General features: G+C 38.5%; 1 protein-coding gene across 1 annotated transcript in view; it reads right to left on the bottom strand.

The window, feature by feature from the left end:
* The window catches only part of LOC139728315 (C2 domain-containing protein 2-like), a 94,891-nt gene that overhangs the window by 45,470 nt on the left and 29,280 nt on the right, over positions 1 to 20,141 (bottom strand). Inside the window, exon 3 of the mRNA XM_071639264.1 lies at positions 17,350 to 17,469. Within this exon, the coding sequence (XP_071495365.1) occupies positions 17,350 to 17,469 (120 nt within the window). The remainder of the gene's footprint in view (positions 1 to 17,349; positions 17,470 to 20,141) is intronic.

Consider the following 20,141-nt stretch of genomic DNA (forward strand, 5'->3'; position numbering starts at 1 on the left):
TAGCAATCTCTTGATCCATTGTTTCTATCTCTCTATCCATCCTTCTATCTCATGTCTATCTATATCCCTTTTAGCTATCTATATATTTATCTATCTATATCTATATCATCCTTCTATCTACAGTACATGTCGTGTCTACATATCTCCCTCTCTGTATATATTTTCATTTAGCTATTTATATATTTATCTATCTCTTTATGTATTTCTCCATCAAGTCCCCTACCACTATGCTGGTTGGTAGTCTGGGGCAGTCTTCTAAAAATGTCAGCTGGTAGACCTGCTGCTTAGCACTGACCTAGGAGGATGTGCCGGCCTCATACCAGGGGGTAGCGTGACACAGCTGAGCTCTGAGGGATCAAGGGCTGTGTAGGGGAAGCCTTATTAAAGGTTGAGACAGTCCGTGACATTCTACTGAAAAGGAAAGCAAAACTGTGCATCATCTGTTTTATTAAACTACATCATCCTACATTCTCTTTCTCTCTCTCTCCCACTCTCTCTGTCTCTTCCTTTCATTTTGATATTCTCTTCCTTCAACAGGTATGTATATCTATATGTCTACTTGCCTCTCTCTTGTTCTCTCTCTCTCTCTCTCTCACTCACTCTCTGTTTCAAACTATACTTGCATACACCTTCACACTCACATATACATACTTTCATTTTCATATTGACCTTTACACAGACATTGCAATTGAGAGTTAACTATGCTACAACATTTTTTTTTTTCAATCACATCTTCACATTGAGAGTTCAACAGCTGACTAATGTATTTGACTGAATTCTCCCATCATTTATTAATTAGAATGCACCCTGATTTATGAAAGTTGAGGGATGTTATTTCTGTATCAGTATCATTCATAAAATCTGGCTTTTATTTGCTGGAAAGAAAATTACTGCAGTTGGGATGATGTACCTGGGATTAATATTTTGTGTTTTATTTCATCAATAAAAAAGACAGCAATTTACTTGTTACATTCAAATTTTTCAGCATCTAATGCAATAAACTGGCGGAGAAAGTTCTCTAAATAATGCCATTTTTATTGTCTGAATTAAGGTTTAGAAACTTATAATCACCTATTGCAAAGTGACAATCATTTATGATTATGTCATGTACCACATAATTCTTAATATTTTGACCAATATATGGGTCTGACGTTATATACACGAACAGGTTATTAACACTCTATTTTTTATTTATTTGTTTTGAAAGGTATAAAGATAACTTGTGACTTGAGTCTATGCTTCAACTTTAGTACTTAGCATCAAACTGTAAAATACCATCTGAGGGTCTGGAATAAAGACCAGCTCAAGGTAACTTAAAATGGCAGCTCCGTTGGTAGGCAATGTCCAGGCACACCAGGTGTGGTCATAACATTTGCTGTAAAAAGAGAATTGAATTATCCTCTGCAGCTATAAGGAGAAGCCTTCATTTGAGAAGAAATCAAAGGAAAGAATTCTGTTCTCTGAATGTCGGTCACTCAAAACTTGAGATCAGCTGTTCCTGTATTCAAAATCTTAAGTGGAGTGGAAATAATGTTTGGTAAAATTTGGAAAGCTCTAAAAAGAGAAGTCATACTGTCAGAGCACCATGATTAGTGCACCATGCTTGATGTACCATGATTGGTACACCATGTTTGATGCACCATGATTGGTACATCATGTTTGGTGCACCATGATTGGTACATCATGATTGGTGTACCATGATTGGTACATCATGTTTGGTGCACCATGATTGGTGTACCATGATTGGTACACACGTTTGATGCACCATGATTGGTACATCATGTTTGATGCACCATGATTGGCGTACCATGATAGGTGCACCATGATTGGTGCACCATGATTGGGACACCATGATTGGTATATCATGATTGGTGTACCATGATTGGTACACCGTGATTGGTGCACCATGATTGGTGTACCATGATTGGTGTACCATGACTGGTGCACCATGATTGGTGCACCATGATTGGTGTACCATGATTGATACATCATGTTTCATGCACCATGATTGGTACATCATGTTTGTACATCATGTTTGGTGAACCATGATTGGTGCATCATGATAGATGCACCGTCATTTGTTATGGTGCATTTCAACACATTGTTTTGTTTGTTTCTTTGTTGGTATACTAATTACTATGCCTGGGAGTCTGCAAATATCTGATTTTTAGAAAAGGGAAACAGCAAGACAATGTTTCAGACGAGAACTATAACCACGGAGTGCAGCTTTGATCTGACCTTAAGCAAGTGATCCATGCAGGGGCTCACGACTGACGCACGCTGGTATTTACTCGGCTCACAGTACCCCACATTGCTAGGTATAGAGTGACATGGGCGCAACACGGTGCACTCGCTGGCCCAATGGGCCGGGCGCTGCCGCTAAACATTCGCTACTCAAGGCTGTAGCCGTGACATACATTCTAAAAACATTGTTCTACAGTGCATGCCCCGCCGGTGGTCACAAGGTATCAAATTTCCCATGGCCCAGTTTTCTTTTTCTGCATACAGTTAAAGACGACACCTCTAGGATTGACATTTGTTATGGAAGACTAAACTGAAACCACAATCTTCTGCAGCACATATCTTGCTGGTGTAATTCTCCTTACTCAAATTCTTCCTTGTGCATACTTCAAAAATAAATGTCTCAAAGCCCCATGAGTATCTTGTTTTGTTGTTTTCTATCATTCATCCTTGCTGAAAGAGAAAAATTTGTAGGTAAATCGGTCAATGAGAGCACATGGGGCTTTGTTGTGTACGACACTTTGGGCAAGCCTTGTTCATACACCTGGGATAGAAAGGAAGAAAACAATGATGCGGGAATTCATTTCTTAATTTTTCACTGCCAAAAATGAACACAGCAGAAAGATGTACCAGTAACTAAATTAAAAAAAGAAGATTATTAAAAAGATTTTTTCCCCCATTCGTGGATGGCATGGGGGAAAAATCTTTTGAATAAACTTCTTTCCAATATTCCTTCCAAGGCTTCATTAAATTAGACAGGCACTAAAACAGCTCTTTTTTATTTATTTACTTTTCCTTCAAAACATTAGTCAGAAAAGGCTACCCAACAACCATTCATCTACTTTGAATACCTTTACAACTACACTTCCTCCTTTTCCGAGTTCACTGTTTTCCTGATTCTATACCCACTGAAAACATCTCTCTCTCTGAAGTTAAAGGAATATTTCAAACCGACAATAATTACAACAGCCATCTTCCGTCAATAGAACAGCATCTTTCCCCCAGTCTCTATGGCAACGTACACTCTGTACAATCCTACCTCCAGGGCTAAACTGCATATATGGAGGTTTGCATCATCCTCTTCGATGCTAGATTTTACTGCCAACAGCAATAATGTTCTACATTATTGTCTTCTTCACCACCTACCACCTAGTCCTACCACCTCTACAACCCCGCCCCTACACCTGCCTAGTTTTACCCCTCATCGCATTGTCTCCACCCATAGAAATCCCTCCAACTTGACATCCTCTTTTAGACAAATGAACATGTTATATACCCATACTTTCAAAACAACATTGTACACTGTATGTACATTGTACAAGTGCTTGTATACAATGTACATAGGCCTGCACATTTGTGTACACACATAGAAGTTATACACACATAGAGAGAAGGCGGGAGAGAACTTGTCAAAGTCTTATATATTCCTACACACATAAAATACACAATTAATTTACACCTTATGCATTACTATTAATATACACACCCATAACACCAATTATATACACCTCAATCATTGCTTTTCTTCCCAAACGAGTTCATATCATCTTTCTACCATTTACACACACCAACAGGGTCATCTATGTTTTTCAGGCAACTTAAAGTGATCCTCCAGTATACGTTACCTGCACCTTATCTTATGACTGCATCACAATTTCACTACTGTACAATGCATTTGTATTACCCTTCATGGCATGCACACACCAACAAGCATCTTCCCTCAGCCAGTTGCCACGGCAACCGATATGTATCTGTTGATTCGTGAATAGAGGCCATCCTTGGAGAGAACGAAATGGGTGGTGGTTGAGCAGTTCCCCCCCCCCCCCCACATGCCAATAGCTATTAATTATTTCCACACAGCGAGGAAAAACATACTAGCATCTCGGCATGCTGTGATGCACGATGTGTATTTGAGGCATAATTCCTGTTACCTCAAGTTCATGGCTTACTATGGGAATATCGTATACCTACATAATTCTTAGCACTAATTTTAACTGCTGTAAATTCTTGTGAACGTTGTATAAGGTACATCTCTTTTGTCCCCCAAAATATTGAAAGTTGGGGATGCACCTTATACACGAATGCAAGCAAAATTTCCATTCACGGGCACCACACACAATGTGTACAAGCCCTATTGCAGGAAACCAATACAAAGTCCACATTTGTGCCTTACTTGTTTTATGATTTATAGTAACATTTGCCCTGGTATTATCATTAATCTTACTGAGAATGTTTCCCTCCAAACATGACGTCTCCTTTAAGCACTGTCTACCAGTTTGATACAACAGGGTCCCTTTGTCTACACCACTTCCTCAATTATTTTGTAACATCATCTGCTGGTGGGAAAACCTATTCAGCTGCTTTGTATCAAAGGCACAGCGTTGCTGTTTTATCATCTTTGATGACAATATTCTACCCACATACTTCAGCAACCTGCGCCATGTCACAACAAATATTTGCACTGACATGACGTTGAGTCGTTAGGAGCATTAGCTCTCATTTACTCGCCTTCCTAATCTCCATCAAATTTGGTCTGGAGTTGACAGCTGGTATTGAGTAGGTGACAACATATTGCACAGACCACCAAACGCTCTGCCAATGGCATTATATTGAAACATCCCTGGATCGTCTGATAGTTTTGCTGTTTTTTTTTTCTTTTCTCTCTCTAACTCTCTCTCTCTCACATAGTATATACACACACACAAACACTCTGATTTGAAAACAGCAGGGGGCAGAAGTGGAATTGAAATTTCATATCCAACCTCAGTGTATTATCATATCTCATGGTAAAAAGAAAATAAAAATGATATTAAATAAATTTATACAAATAAGTTAAAAAGGTATACAGCATCACATCTATTCTTTTAATTTCAGGAATTGCCAAATCACTTCATTTCTGCCTGGTAAATTTAAAGAGTTTGGAGAATATATACATGTACGAAAAAGTAAGGAATCATTCACGCTGTTTGGTGTATTTCACTGATTCTTTATATGAATCATAGTACAAACTTATATCTTTGTGAATATTTGGGGTTAAAAAAATCATTTCTGATGAAAACAATCTTATCTACAGTCTGATTTTACTGTAATTCATTGTCAGCTTGTTCGCTTCCAAAGGTTACAAACACTGACTCAATTATATTTTCTTGTATACCTGTATTTCATATTGACTTTATTCAACATGGCATCTACTCAACTGCTCAGTGACATTTTCCTGTATACTTGTATTCCATTTTACAGTAACTGTATTCAATATGGTGAACTCAATATATTGGACTTTTATTAAAATAGTTAAGGTTTTTGAAACATATCAATGTTATTTCAAAGAAAGACGGAGATACAATGTAGAAGCAAACAAAACTTATCTTTGTTTTTTTTTTCTCTCTTCTCCAGTAGCCAGGCTTGATTAGTTTCATACACTAGTTTAACTACAGGTGACCTGTCCCCACATGACACAGTGCTAATGGAGTAACAAATACCATAAAATTGGTCACAAATAAATTTTCAGTCAAAATAGATATTATCAACTTTTAGTATCATGTACTGTACTGCCAGAACAGACTACAGTCATTGAGGATCATGAGAGAGCTGAAGGGGGTTATATATTGCATGGCCCAGGGGTGGGTGAAGTCACAGGGTACAAAGGGGTGGGGCATGCAGGGAGCAGAGGGATGGTAGAGGGGGGCAGTGAGATGGGGCTGGTGGTAGTAACGGGGATGGGGTAGTGAGTAGCCAAGGAAGGCTGGCTGGGGTTTATGATGATATGTGGAAGAGATGCAGTCCTCACTCTGCCTCTCTCTCTCCCTTTCTTCTCTCTCTTACCGGGTCGATGAAAGATGAGTGCATTGCGGCCGGGTGAATTACTGGCACAGCCCCTTATATAGACCTGCCCCGCTTGGGCATAATTCCATCCCTGTGATATATGACCCTTTACAGCCAAACCCAGCCTCCCCCCCCCCCACACACACACACACTTTCCACTATTTTCCAAGATTAGGAGATTCACACACACAGAAACAACACATAAAAACTATTGATGCACACACAAAAACACACACACACACAAAAAAAACACAGAACATAAACACAGGTTATACAGAGAATGACCAGTCTATTGTAAAAGCGGAAATTTTCGCGGTGTTAAAATATTTGCACATTTTGCGCAACCAGAAACTAGCGCGAAAAGAAAAGCACGCAAATATTTTTACTCGCCATATGTTCCAGAAGTTGACATCTTGATTCCGCGGAATTAAAAATCCGCGAAACTCTTCTTACCCGGCTGAGCAGTAATAGCGTGAAAATTAGTCGTGCGAAAATATCCACTTTTACAGTAAGTCGGACTGTGAGTGTAGACATTTCAGTGAGAATATGATCATGTTAAAATGTACTCTTTCACTCTGAGAAAATAGTACATATTCCAAAAACAAACAAACAAAAATCTTTCACTTTTTATTGTGTTCTCCCTTCTCAGCTTTCAGAAGTAGCATCCCTTGCAGAAGGTAACTTTACAAGAGTATTTGGGGCTAACAATGTTCAGTTTACCTACAGATTTATATTACCTGAACAATGTTCAGTTTACCTATAGGTCTATAGATACAGAAGGGCCCTTCTGTATCTATAGATCTATAGGTAAACTGAACATTGTATTGCACATCCTTTTGCATCTTCATGCCATTTAGATTGTTCACCCATTATTTGAAATATCAAACCATATATATAGAGTACATTTGTACTGCAACTTAAACAACAACAACAACTCAATGTAAGAATTCATTAATTTGAACTATACATGTTGTCATGTACTGTGACATATATATCGCCATATATTGTGATATATTGCAACATATTGCCACAAGGCTAAAAAAAAAAAAAGCCCTCACATTGATATGCACCAGCTTAGGAAGACTGACAGTGAAATGCCGGCAATCCACGGCGCAAACAAGTCTGCAGAGACTGCTTGCCCAGTGACTCAACCAGCAAACACAAAACCTTCAAAGGGATTTGAGCAGAAAGACGACGCTCGATGACGGCAAAAAAAAAAAAGTGTGCAAGATTGTTAGATGATGATAGAGAATGGAGGAGCTCTCTGGGGAAGTAAAATCAATGTGAACATGGAATATCTCACTGAACTACAAATATACGATATAAACATAAAAAAACAAGAACATGCAAACATTTGGGGGTGATATAGAGCAATATTTACAGAAAAAAATTGCCATCTGCCAATGCTCCATGAGTGATGCTCGCAAAAAGTGGCGCAACATAAAACTTAATCACGCATTTTTTGTCTTCCACATTCAAATAACTTCTTGGAGGTGCATAAACACAGAGAATTTAGAGATAAAGAGGAGGTGGTGAATATAAAGAGACTTTTTAAGTGTGCTTCTTCATTGTAAATCTGAATACATTCACTGTATTCACACCTACTACAGCTGCTTCCATTTCACTTTCACAGCATCTGCCAATCGTCTTGACATGGAAAGAACAAAGAAGAATGCAGTGCAACCAGCCGACAATCAATGCAACAAGCACAAAATGCCGACTGTAGCAGCTTGCAAAGCAGCAGAGATAAAATAAAGAAGGCAAGAAAGAAATGACTTCACAAAGCGCATTGTATCAAAAGTAAAAGTTAAAGCATTTAACTCGGATGAACTAGAATGTTAAAAACCAGACATTTCACACATACAAGACTATTAGAGACATATAATGTGTACACACACATTGGACATACCTTGGTTTTGAGCTGTTATTAGGTACAACAGAGACACAGAGAACAGAAACAGAACATACATAATGAGTTTTAGTTGATGAATTCATGGATTAGTCTGGCAGCATTAGATATGAAGTCATTTGTACAGCAACAAAAACAAAAAAGATATTTGAATATGTATTTTATCACAAAACATTAGCATCAAGATATTAGTCAATCAACCTCTTTGAGCGCACAAAATATTTGAAAATCTTAACAGAAGTCGACCTATGTAAATTCTTGAAATGGTGCACACACACACACACACACACACACACACTCTGCAACAGAATTATATGGTCCAAGGTTTACAGTCAGTACTACAAATAGTAAGTCTGCCTGTTTTTATAAAGAATCTGGATGCAAAGATGAAAGGCAAATCAGGACAGTTTTTTTTCGTTTGTTTTTTTTATAACAGAGTTTTCACAATCACAATAAATTTGATAATGATAATGTTAATAATGAATGATAATGACAATTTAACAAAGATGTTGACAGTCATAATAGGGATAATGAAAATTATACCGATAATAAATATGATGAAAAATAACGATGATGTGGTGATAACTAAATAAACGATAATACCTATACATAACACAATGATTGATATTATCAATAAGAATCATAATAATGATATGAAAAAAGTCAATAATGAAAAGAATATCATTGTTGTCAGCTCCACTTGTCACAATTGGCCTTACTAATTATATCACTGTTCTCCCATAGACCATTTCCACTGATATCCTTATTATTGCATTATACAAATTAAATGTAAACACCCAGTTCAAAACCCACAAAAAAGGTAAGTCAAAATGAATTCCCACTTTTCTACTGTATAGTCTAATAAAAAAAAAAGTTATGTTAAGCTTTTAAAAATGATACATAACTTGTTAAAACTGGATCACCCCAACAGACTCAAAAAGGGTTTGAAATAAGAAAAGTGTTTCGAGGAATAGTTTTTTTTTCATAGAAAAAGGAAGAAAAGAGGACTTAAAGACAGTGGTCACTCAGATACTGTGAAAAGTATCAATGAAAATGTATCAATATCCCAGTGAAAGCAGCATCTATCCAGAAAAGAAAAAACAGTCAGAAAAAACTGCTAATATCTCAATTTTGGTAAATTATTTTCAGCCACCAAATTTTGATAATATATTTATTGTAAGTGTAGGAAAAGATTACTCTCTCAGGTAAGACAAAGTTTCACAATTTGAGTTTATAGTCGACCCAAATGACATACGTCGTGTACGTATTTTGGTCTACGTATTACAGTGAATCCTAATTTGTGACTATTTGGTGGGCTTTGAACTGGGCAGTAACAACATGAACAGTGTAAAGAGACACTGTATTGAAATCAAACACTTTGTCCAATGCTGACTGCATAACAGATCTCCTATTCTTGATTTTGTAGCACTGACTAAAAATGTAATGCTGCTGCAGCAAGCTGAAATCTATATCTTTGGTTGCAAAATTTACAGTGTGCATGCTGTGTTTGATTAAAAGCATCAGGATTAATTGGTTGGTAATGAAACACTGCTGGGTCATTTAGCTAAGCCCACTTTGGTATTCTGTGTTGGGTTTTTTTCTGCTAGGATAATTGAGCAATTGAAAGGAATTCGTGGGCCAGGTTGAACCATGTGTGACACAGTGGTGATGAATAAAAAAAGAAAAGACAAAAGCAACAAACAAAATGGTGGCTAACTGGCTTAATGGTGATTTAATAGTAGATAGCACAAAAATAGAGCTCCCAAATAAGATTTGAACAGGGAATGATGATATATCGTGCTTCACATGCTAAAGGGTGTATGGTGGAATAGCTTTTCCGTTCTTTACATATTTTAGAACAACATTCCCACTGACACTGTGTACACACACATTACTATGTCTCAGTACATTAATGGCCCTCCAGTTGTTGGCTGTAATGGATTGCGAGTCGTGTCAAACACAGACATTAATTTTCATCCGACATCCTCCACCCGATGAGTGGACCCATTAACGGCTTTAAATTGCTCATTTTATCTTGCACGCCATCCAGGGCGCCCTCGCCCAGCCCATTAGTGCCATGGCTGTTTGAATACAATATTCACACTCTGGTCATTTGATGGTCATTGAGTTGCCATTAAGACTGTGACTACTACCACTCCGTACTTACAACATGAAGTTGATATCCGGAGCACACAAGACATTTATATGCCATTGAAATAGACAAACAAATGTCCCATGAGGTATTATGGAATCTCTTTATTGAGGCTGGTTGACTTTGTCTATTTTTAAACTCCAAAGATAACTATTTCTTGATCTGTGTCTCTCTTGGAGGAGTCTGCGGCTTTGAATGTTTCTATAACAGATATATGGCACTATACAATGCTGTGGCTCATCATCATCATCATCATTGTGGAACTACAATGTATCATGTCTCTCTCACAATATGACAATGATGGAGTACAGTACTCTCCGCGTAATCGGGTATCGCTTAAACGGGTACTCCGTTTAATTGGGTAGTAATGTCAAAATCAGTTCCAATGCACATTAAAATTACCTGATAATCGGGTTGCCTCTCCGCATAAATGGGTAAATAATTTTCTTCTAATCTAATTTCTACCCACATTTTATCGCAGATATGACACTTTAAGAAATCATGAATGTCAAATTTTCCACGGCTAATAGCATTCTCTGCTTAAGCAAAGAAGACGATCATTTGGGGAGTGATTAAAAGTGAAAACACATGTACCAGTACCGACTTGCCACACGTAAACGAATGTTACACATGTAACTGGCACTCACAATATTGCACAGACGGAGTTGAACACACTTCACTTGCGCTCCGAATGTGACTTGTATACAAGCACGCGTGTTAAGTATACAGTGTAGGTGTTTGGTGCAGTGTACAATGCATGTACATACACATTGTGTGTGTCCAATGTGAATGAGACGTGTTCTTCTGTTAATCGGGTACTCCGCTTAATCGGGTAAGAAACGCTCTGCACGAGCCTACCCGATTATGCGGAGAGTACTGTAGTACACTGTGTATTGTAGCTATCAATATTCAAAGACAGATAAAGAATCCAAGTTCTAAACAAAATAGATAAATAAATAAATCGATAGATAGTTATCAGAAAGGCTGAGTGACTGACCTCAAAGTAGAGGAATCTTGGACATATGCAAAGAATCTTTCTAGGGTCACTGACCATCTTAAAGTCACTGACCGTCTTAAAGTCACATGTCTACCATCTTTCGACCCCATCACTCCAGTATGAGGCAAACCACTGTCCCTTGGATGGGACATTATGCAGTTTGTATACATATATACGGTGTTTGAGTTAGCCAGACTCATGCACGTAAAAGATCCAACTTCATCATTCATCGCAAAGAGCAGGGTCCTTACCTGGTGAAGTGGTCCCCCTACCCATCTATACATTAAGAAAATGGGCAAATGATGGCGACCCCTCGTGGTTCGCCCCCAGGTGAATAGCAATAGTCAGCAAAAGGTATCGACCAGGCACATGGAGCCGAAGCTCAAATGAATGAACCCCACCTCAAAAGCGTGCAAAAATACTGGCATGGCATTCCTAATTCCTATCAATGCAGCATATTGATGTTTAATTCCATGATGTCAGTATGGGGATGCAATCTTTTTTTTTTCATCTTTTTCCACAGTTAGAAACAAACTTTGTCATCATGCACTTTTACGAGCTCCTGCTGACAAATTTTCTTTGTTTGTTACTTTAATACACGCCCCTTTAAAATCATGAGAAAAGCTGTTTTATATCCTCTGTTATACTGAAATGCTGCATAGTCTGACAACATATCGTTCTACACATCTCAACCAAATCACTTCAGGCAAGCACTGTGATATAAATGTAGGCCTACGCTGCACAGACTTTCTACAAGTGCTGGCAAACCTGGTTTCCAAACAAACTTGCTTGCTAGTACCTTGCACTTGCAGAGACTCCAAACTCTCCAAAATGGGCTTTCGACGGGAGATCTCCCGCCGAAATCCCATTTTTGCACAATCTCCCGTTCTCCCGCTTGAGATTTGATTTCTCCCACCCTGGCTCTGTGTCTCCCGTTGGAAAGGATTTCTTACTTATTGCTATATCGTATAATGAAAAATAAGCCTTAGATAGCACGAGAGAGCATCTATAAGAACCCTAGACTGGACCCTGGCCGCAAGGAATTTCGCGCTTCGCGCACATCAACTTGGAATCTCCCGTTCGCTAGGGGTTTCAGGCGGGAGAATCTCCAGATCAGAAGGTGCTTGGAGTTGGAGTCTCTGCACTTGACAGAATCTAGACATGTAAATAATCCTATCAAAGACAGAAAAGCACTAGTGTTCGCAAATGGTTAAAATCAATAACAGCCGTACTTGCTGATCTTGATTGGTGCATATTAAAAGGAAAGCCAACCAATGAGAAGTCAAGTTTTCAAAGGACTCCCTCCAGAATTTGATCTTGTTTTGGTCTGTTTTGGTTTGCAAAAGCTTAACATCAATCTCTGAAGTATTTGTGTGTCTTAGGTTGTAGTTGGTATTCAAAGAAGACAAACCTGCACAAAGTCAAGTTTTCAACAACTGTTTGTTTACCTATTAGTTTGTATGCTTGTTTTTCATGGCAAGAAGAGGCGGGCGGGGGGGGGGGGGGGGGGGAACAGTGCATGACAAAAGTAAGCCATCCCTTTGATGGGCAATTTCTTGTCCAAGTTTGTAGCATTCGATGATATTGTTATTAAAGGTAGACGACTTTGAGAGACTCTTTTTTTCTCTCCCAGGGATGCAAGCCTAAAGGGGCAATGCCCTAGCTTTCCAAACATGTGTGTGTTTACTGGCCCACTTCACCAATGTTTCACCCCGTGCCTCGCAAAGAAGTGAAAAGCGCAGTCGTGAGCACGTCTTGGCCAAAAACTCTACCCCTCGTGGGACCTCTGTCTGTTGTGCCGGGCATCAACGTGCCTCGAAATGTAGATCTATGCATTTCTTGGCTTCAGGTGGATTAAGAAAGAAACAACACCAGCAACAACAATTCCAACACACTTCGACTCTCTTTAGCTATGGTTGAGACGCTCTCTCTCTATACTGTGAGTCGTTCTCTTCAATAAGACGGATCTTTCTCCTAGAGCTGACCTTGTTGCTTCATGTTTAACCCCCTGCGTGCCATGTTTATTACCTGTAGGCCTACATATCAGTTTTTTGTGTGAAATTTGTTCATATTTGATTCATTGGTATAAAAAGGGTTAAGGGATGAATGGTGCCTTGGAGGGTGTCAAGCTATCATGAGAATTCACTAATCCTGAGAATAGGTGTCATCCACCCGTATCCACCATAAATTAATACAGTGTATCTAATTATGTACCACAAAGTCATGATCTGTATTTGCAATGCTCCATTTCAGTATGCATGATTCTCTTGAAACAAACTTGTCAGAGTACAAAACCTTTGTATAAACACAACGGTATTGCACACTGACTCTCAATATGTGTAAGTGGCAAAGCACTAATAATAATTGTTAGAATACCAACTGATGCAGATGATAACCTTTGTAATAATGATAACTATAGTAATGATAATACTGCCGCTATAATAATGATGATAGCAATATATCACAGTGTTCTCACTTGAGGTAAACTATCAACTTTGACCAAAATAACGTGCTGTGTAGATACTGCTACATTGTATCACAATCTACATTATTCACGGAATGATGACTATCTTGAATTCGCAATGCTTTCTTTGAGACTTGAAATTTGAGAGCTTTGTCAATAATTCTGCAAAGAACATACCGTACTGAATAAGTTACAGATCAAATACAATGTGTAAACACTACACAATGCAAGCAGCCGTACAATGTGATCCACAGTGTGGAATTTTAAGAGCACATTGTATCCCACTTGAGGATAGCAATAAAACCTTAAGCACCTTTTGCTGATAAACGATGACCCTTCTACATGTCTCTTATCATGGTGTACAAAGACTTGGCATCCTGCTAGAAGGCAGTAACTATCTACGTCTGATAAAAGGAGATATTGCATGACTTTTGATAGCCTACAAATCTCTTATCACTATTAAGTCAGCTAATTTACGATTGCTTGCCGAGAGCTATTTATGCATTGCAACGTAACCATCCACTTAAGTTGTACATCTACACTGTAGTTTGTAAAGGGTAACGCTGCGTGGAAAATACATTCCACGGTACAGATAGTGAATGCATCACAGAATGGAAAGGTCAAAGGTCAATGCAGAGCTGATCTGCCCGTAACGACAATGCAGGTTGGCCAGACGCCCTTGGAAAACATAATCCAATCAAAAGCATAATGCCATTAATTTCAGGCTGCATGCGGCAGACTGTATGTATTGTATGATGGGCACACAATTTCCCGACTGTAATCAGGCTAATTTGAATTCGGAAGACCCAGCAGGGTTGATGACTGAAGTGAATAATCAGCTCAGTGTACTGTATCATCCAAAGAGATGGTTAGTGGTATCAAAGCCATCTATCGTACCACTGCCTCCACTCAATTTTATACAGTGTTGACATTTGGCATGAAAACATTAGCATTCAAGGCACCGGTATGTATGTTGGTATCACATTTCTGCGCTTTTTAAGTACCGGAATGATACTTGGTTGGGGTTGATATGGTGTTCTATAAATACCATGTCGTTATTTCATTTAATTTATAGGTACATTGTCAGCCTTCCATACCCATTCTGGCACATTCTAGTAAAACCAAAAGACAGGTTTCATCTGGGATTAGCTAATTTCTGGGTCAAGAGTCAATGGGTCTTCTCATAGACAAAAGTTTATCATGAAAGGAATAATATCTCGAGGGAAAATTACCAAGTTCAATATTTTTAGAGAGTTTGCACATGATCATCAAATAGCTTTTACCGCACTATCTACTGTATACGCTGTTATTTTCGCGTACAGATAATTTCGCAAATGACGAGGCCATAGACATTTTCGCGAGATGTTGTTTTCGCGAAATGACGCCGACGCTTACATTAATGCATTATTAACAGGGCGCATGGAAACATTTTTGCGTGTTGTTAAATTCGCGATCCAACTGTGATTCGCGAAATTCACGAAAATTAAACCCTCGCGAAAATAACAGCTTATACAGTATGTCATATGGTTCATATTTGCCTCTACAAACCTGAAATGGAAGGCTGGTATGGGGGGAAGCATGCCCTATTAAAACATCATTTGATATCTTGTTCTAGGCTTGAATGGAATAATGAAAAAGCAGCAGATTTTCAGGATCTCTACCTACACTCTGTACATTGTATGTGGCGCTCACTGCTGTCTTATCACGGTAAGCACTATCTGGGCACCCGTCCCGCTTCATCATGAATATTCATCGTCTACATGTATCCGTAATACCGTGGAAATACATAATTTTTTCATTTCCCGGCAGCGTTTTTACATTTCTCGGCAAAACTGAACATTTTTCCATCTTCCGGCGAGACGTTTCAACATTCCCCGTTGATGCAATTTTTCGGGATTTTTACATTTCCCGGCGATACGTTTTGCACGTATCCAGCGTTCTGCCATTTAATAGAACAGTATCTTACTGCCTAATGAATATTCATGATGAAGCGGGACGGGTGCCCAAATAGTGCTTACCTCTTATCACAGAGACAAAGAAAACCTTCTACAGTTTCTTTTACAAACATCAGAGTTGATTTCCACTGGTGTCGCTGTGACATAGGGTACAATGTATATAGAGCATGGATCGTATCAACCTGTAACTCATGCGTATGGGCACTCGCTGTATGCATTGTAATGGATAGCTCTATAGCGGGCAAGGTGATGCCTCCTTACGCACGCAATTAAAGAAACGACCCTTGTCTCCTTGAGACAGTGTGGCAGGGTCGGTATTAGCCTGGGGAATGTGATGGGTTCATAATGACCTACACATGGCACATCCATCACGACTCTGTGTATCACTCAAGTAATGAGCCTACAGTCCCACACATTCAATTATGTGTTTGCACAACCAGGATTGTTTTCGTCTTGTGAAGATATGAACTTACTTCATAAGGCTCATGAGACTCTGCTTGATTATAAATCAGCTGAACACACTCTACAAGGACGCTAAACTTTTAAAACCTTTGTAAATTTGACTCTCATCCCCTATTTAAAAAAATGTTCATCATGCAAAATGCAATCTTCTTTGTTATTTCAGGAAGATCTATTGAGGCTATTTATAAACACTGCACTCTGTAAATGTGTTGCCCTCTGTAAGTATTTTAGAAGGCGCATCAAGTCTGCTGTATGCAGTGATTACCGACCTGCACTTATTGGTGTCCAATCCAATCAATTACAGGTACAGCTCAGTTAAAGGTGTTATGAACTAAGCATGATGTAATACTAGGCCACCAAATCCTCACACAGAACGCATTCAGACGTTTCTTGAATGAGGCAGTATTTACCCACCTTATTCTACCCAAACAAACCTTTCAAGTCTACACACAACATGGTGAACTATAAACTCTACACCTTTACAAACACTTTGACCTTATGATCACGGTGAATGCTTTGAAGAAATTACACAGGTTATTCTGGGATTTTTCTAGATTGATTATCTAAATTCATGCATACTGGTATGCATCCATTCATTCTGCATTTTGAAATTGCAATGAAGAACAGCACAAGTTTTCTACATAACCAACAGAGAGTTGGGAGATAATGCTCTATTTATAGGTTATTCATAAAGTGGTTTAGATTTAAAACATTTCTTATACAAATGTACAATGTTAATAGTATGATGACACACAGCCATTTCTACATTATATTTATCAATCATGCATGATAAATTTGTCAAGCCAATAAAAGACTAATTGCAGTTGGGTTTAACATGCAAACATATTGGACTGGAGAAATTAACAACAATCAAAATGATCAAATCAAAATAATGTCTCAGTTAATTTCTACTTTCCAAACAGATTCTGCTTAAATGATATGATATCTAAAAATGGAGGGGAAAAAAAGATAAATGCTTTGAAAAAAAAAATGTAATAAAAGGGGTACTACAGTCAAACTAAAAGGGGGAGGGAACCCTCTTTGACATGGTACAGGTAGATCGACCCTTCTTGCACTCAGTACTTCACTTGTATAAAGCATTGAATAATCCACTAGTCAAAAGTTGACTTACAAATTGTGCAGTACAGGTTAGCAAGTCCACTCGAGTGCACCCATATGTCCCAGTCCAGCAGGAATTCCATGGTGACAAAATAGGGATTAGGGGATTAAGGGATTAGGTAAATCTGTATTCATTGACAATTGATTTTTAGACATCTGTGCCAATTGGCTAACAAAGTGCAGTTAGGGTTAAAGGGGTTATATACAATGACCAAGTTTTTGTCTCACCTTTCCAGCGAGTCTGTTTACAGTGACATCACAGGTAGACAGCTTGACACTGGCAGAGGTGTGCTGGGTGGCGAAGACCACAAACCCAAACCCAGCCACGTCCAACTGACACGTCACTGTCTGTGGGAGTAAAAGGGTTAAGAGAGAGATGAGATTGTGCTGTATATCAAAGACAGAAGCAACAGGTGTAGAGGGAAGAGGACATTAAGATTTGAGCAGGAAGCAGTTTCAACAAGATGCGCGCACTCATTGCAAGTTTACAACACATGCCGCTGCCGTGGTATTAAGGTAGTTGGCAACCAGCCAACTGGAGGTATTTCAGCTGTTACTATGGTAACCTGACATAATTGCATCTTCCTAGGAGAGTTATCAGTTTGACTGAGTCAAATGATCTCCTGTTCCGTGCCAATATGACAAAGAGAAAAGACAGGTTACAAAAACTTGTGGCAGTGAATGAATTTTGTATTTTATAAAGCAAAGTATGTTCTCATGTTGATATCTACAATGGCTTACATTTCGAGCTGAACATAAAAATCATACCCTGGATTCACAAAGATATTTCAAATCAAGGCCGTAGATTATGCACATTCTTATCCTTCAAATGACTTTGACACATAGCATATGCCAGAAGACATCAAATAATCACACACACTGAAAAGCACATATTGTATGCAAGGTCAATGTATAGAATATAGGCCTTTTTGCTCTTGTTTTATGGTCGAATAACTGAACTTAAAGCATGGATTGCATTTAAACTACCTGAAGATGTAAACTGCTACTATTGTATTTATCATCACATATCATCAATAGTGAATGATCATGAAGCTGCCACATACTTTCATTATTAATCCTCCTCATCATGAAATGATAGCCACCACTTTGATGACACTACATGGAATTCTCAATCAAACTATTCCCTCTGTACTAACATTCATTCAAAATATCACTTCTACATTTGATGTAGGCTTACAATCCCTCAACAGAGGACGAACAGAAAAAGGGTGCGTGGTCCTCAATCATCTGCAAAGTTTCGGGAATTTACTGAATAACTCTTTTCATAATTTCAATATGTGTACCAGAATGTCCCTCTTTGGACCACCAGCCAAGCATATCATCCACACCATTTTTCTCCTGTAAACAGACAGAGGGGGATTTCACACTTCAAAAATCTTCCAGTACCGGTACACCTTATCCAATCTAAGCATGTCATGAGTTACAGGACGGAAATCACCCAGAAAAGTCTTCTCGCTGACCTTAAACAATACAACCCCATTACACACACCAACTGTGCACCAACTCCATGGCCCATAAATCACAAAAGATCAGCTTGATACGCTTCAACATGAAAGAGTAGCCCTGATGCACCAGCATGCTTCACAGCGGAAGCGCCCACCTCTCTGGTCATGCTGAGCTCCACTTTGTTAACCCGTTCCGTACGGGAATCTGGTGGCCTGCATACTAAGTCTATGGGCATTTCAGAATTCAGTATGGAACAGGTTAATTGTTCACTCAGAGTTTTTAAAAGTCACCCAGACTCGCAACATGGACCAAAAATCACACTTAAATCTTTGAAATTAAGTATATTTCCAGAACCATGATTAGACAATGGTGTTTGGAAAAGAAAAGATTCATGCCTGCTTTCATGACAATTATTTCTAAACATGTTTACAAACAAGTTCTTTCTGAAGTCTGAAATCCCTCAAAACCTACCAGGGTCTACTTCATGAGACGGAGATGCACCTAGGAGGAACAGATGTGGAACTCATTGGAATCTCCAGACAGTATTCAATGCTTTCATTGAGTAACTTGGAAACAGATTGGTGTGTTATGTGTGTCAGCCGGTGGATGCCACCAGCTGTGCTAGTCTTAGTCCACAGACCATTTTTGATTCTCATATCACCAGAATTTGAATGTTTCAAAGAAGCCTCTATAAACACTTTCACAACTTTAATTAATGTAGCGCCATCAACGAGGCAGCACGATCATATAGATCGCTCTTAAGTTTTCGTCTCTTTTTCAGATCACTTTTCTTTAATTTTTTTATTGTTGTTGTAGTCAGTTGTATTGTATTACATATGTATTTTCTAATTGTAATGTTAAAAATTTTGTAAAGCGCATAGAGACTTTAGTGTAACATGCGCTATATAAGCAGAATGTATTATTATTATTATTACTGTAAAGCCAGAAATTGTCTGCCCTTTATGGAAACATAAAATATTGCGTATTAATATTACAATCAAGAATAGAATTCACCACACTCATCTAGAAGGCCATTGTGCTACATGTAAATGAATTTGTCAAGGAGCATTAAGACAGCTTTGATGCAAAAACCAAAGAGATCTCTTCATCAACTTTTAATGTGCTATTCAATGAAAGATTGGTGTACAAGCTGTTAATGGGGAATTAGCTACATTTATACTACACTGATTCAGAGCTGTTGTTGGCTGGCACTCTCATCAATTCTAAAAATTGTTGCTGCCAATTACTCTTATTCAATCTTCAGTACCCAGTACTCTATAGCTGTTCTAATTTAATCTATTCCAGAAGCACTAATCTAGGGACAGGGTGACTGTCCTCATTACCCAATTAATTGAAGTGTTCAATTGTAGGAAAGAATAGGTTTTTAATAAAGTGACATGAAATCACAAATTAACACTACATGGTTTGTGTGCTTTCTATTGATTGGTATGAGGTACCGGTATGCATCTTAATTATATGTGCAAGACAACCCTGATACAGATGTCAACATATTAAAGCACACATAAATCTTGATCATGGTCAAGTCAGTGCAG

This window comes from Diadema antillarum, unplaced genomic scaffold, assembly GCF_040938485.1.
Source record: "Diadema antillarum isolate AM-2024a unplaced genomic scaffold, OU_Dant_1.0 seq00000172_RagTag, whole genome shotgun sequence".
NCBI classification, from domain to species: Eukaryota; Metazoa; Echinodermata; class Echinoidea; order Diadematoida; family Diadematidae; genus Diadema; species Diadema antillarum.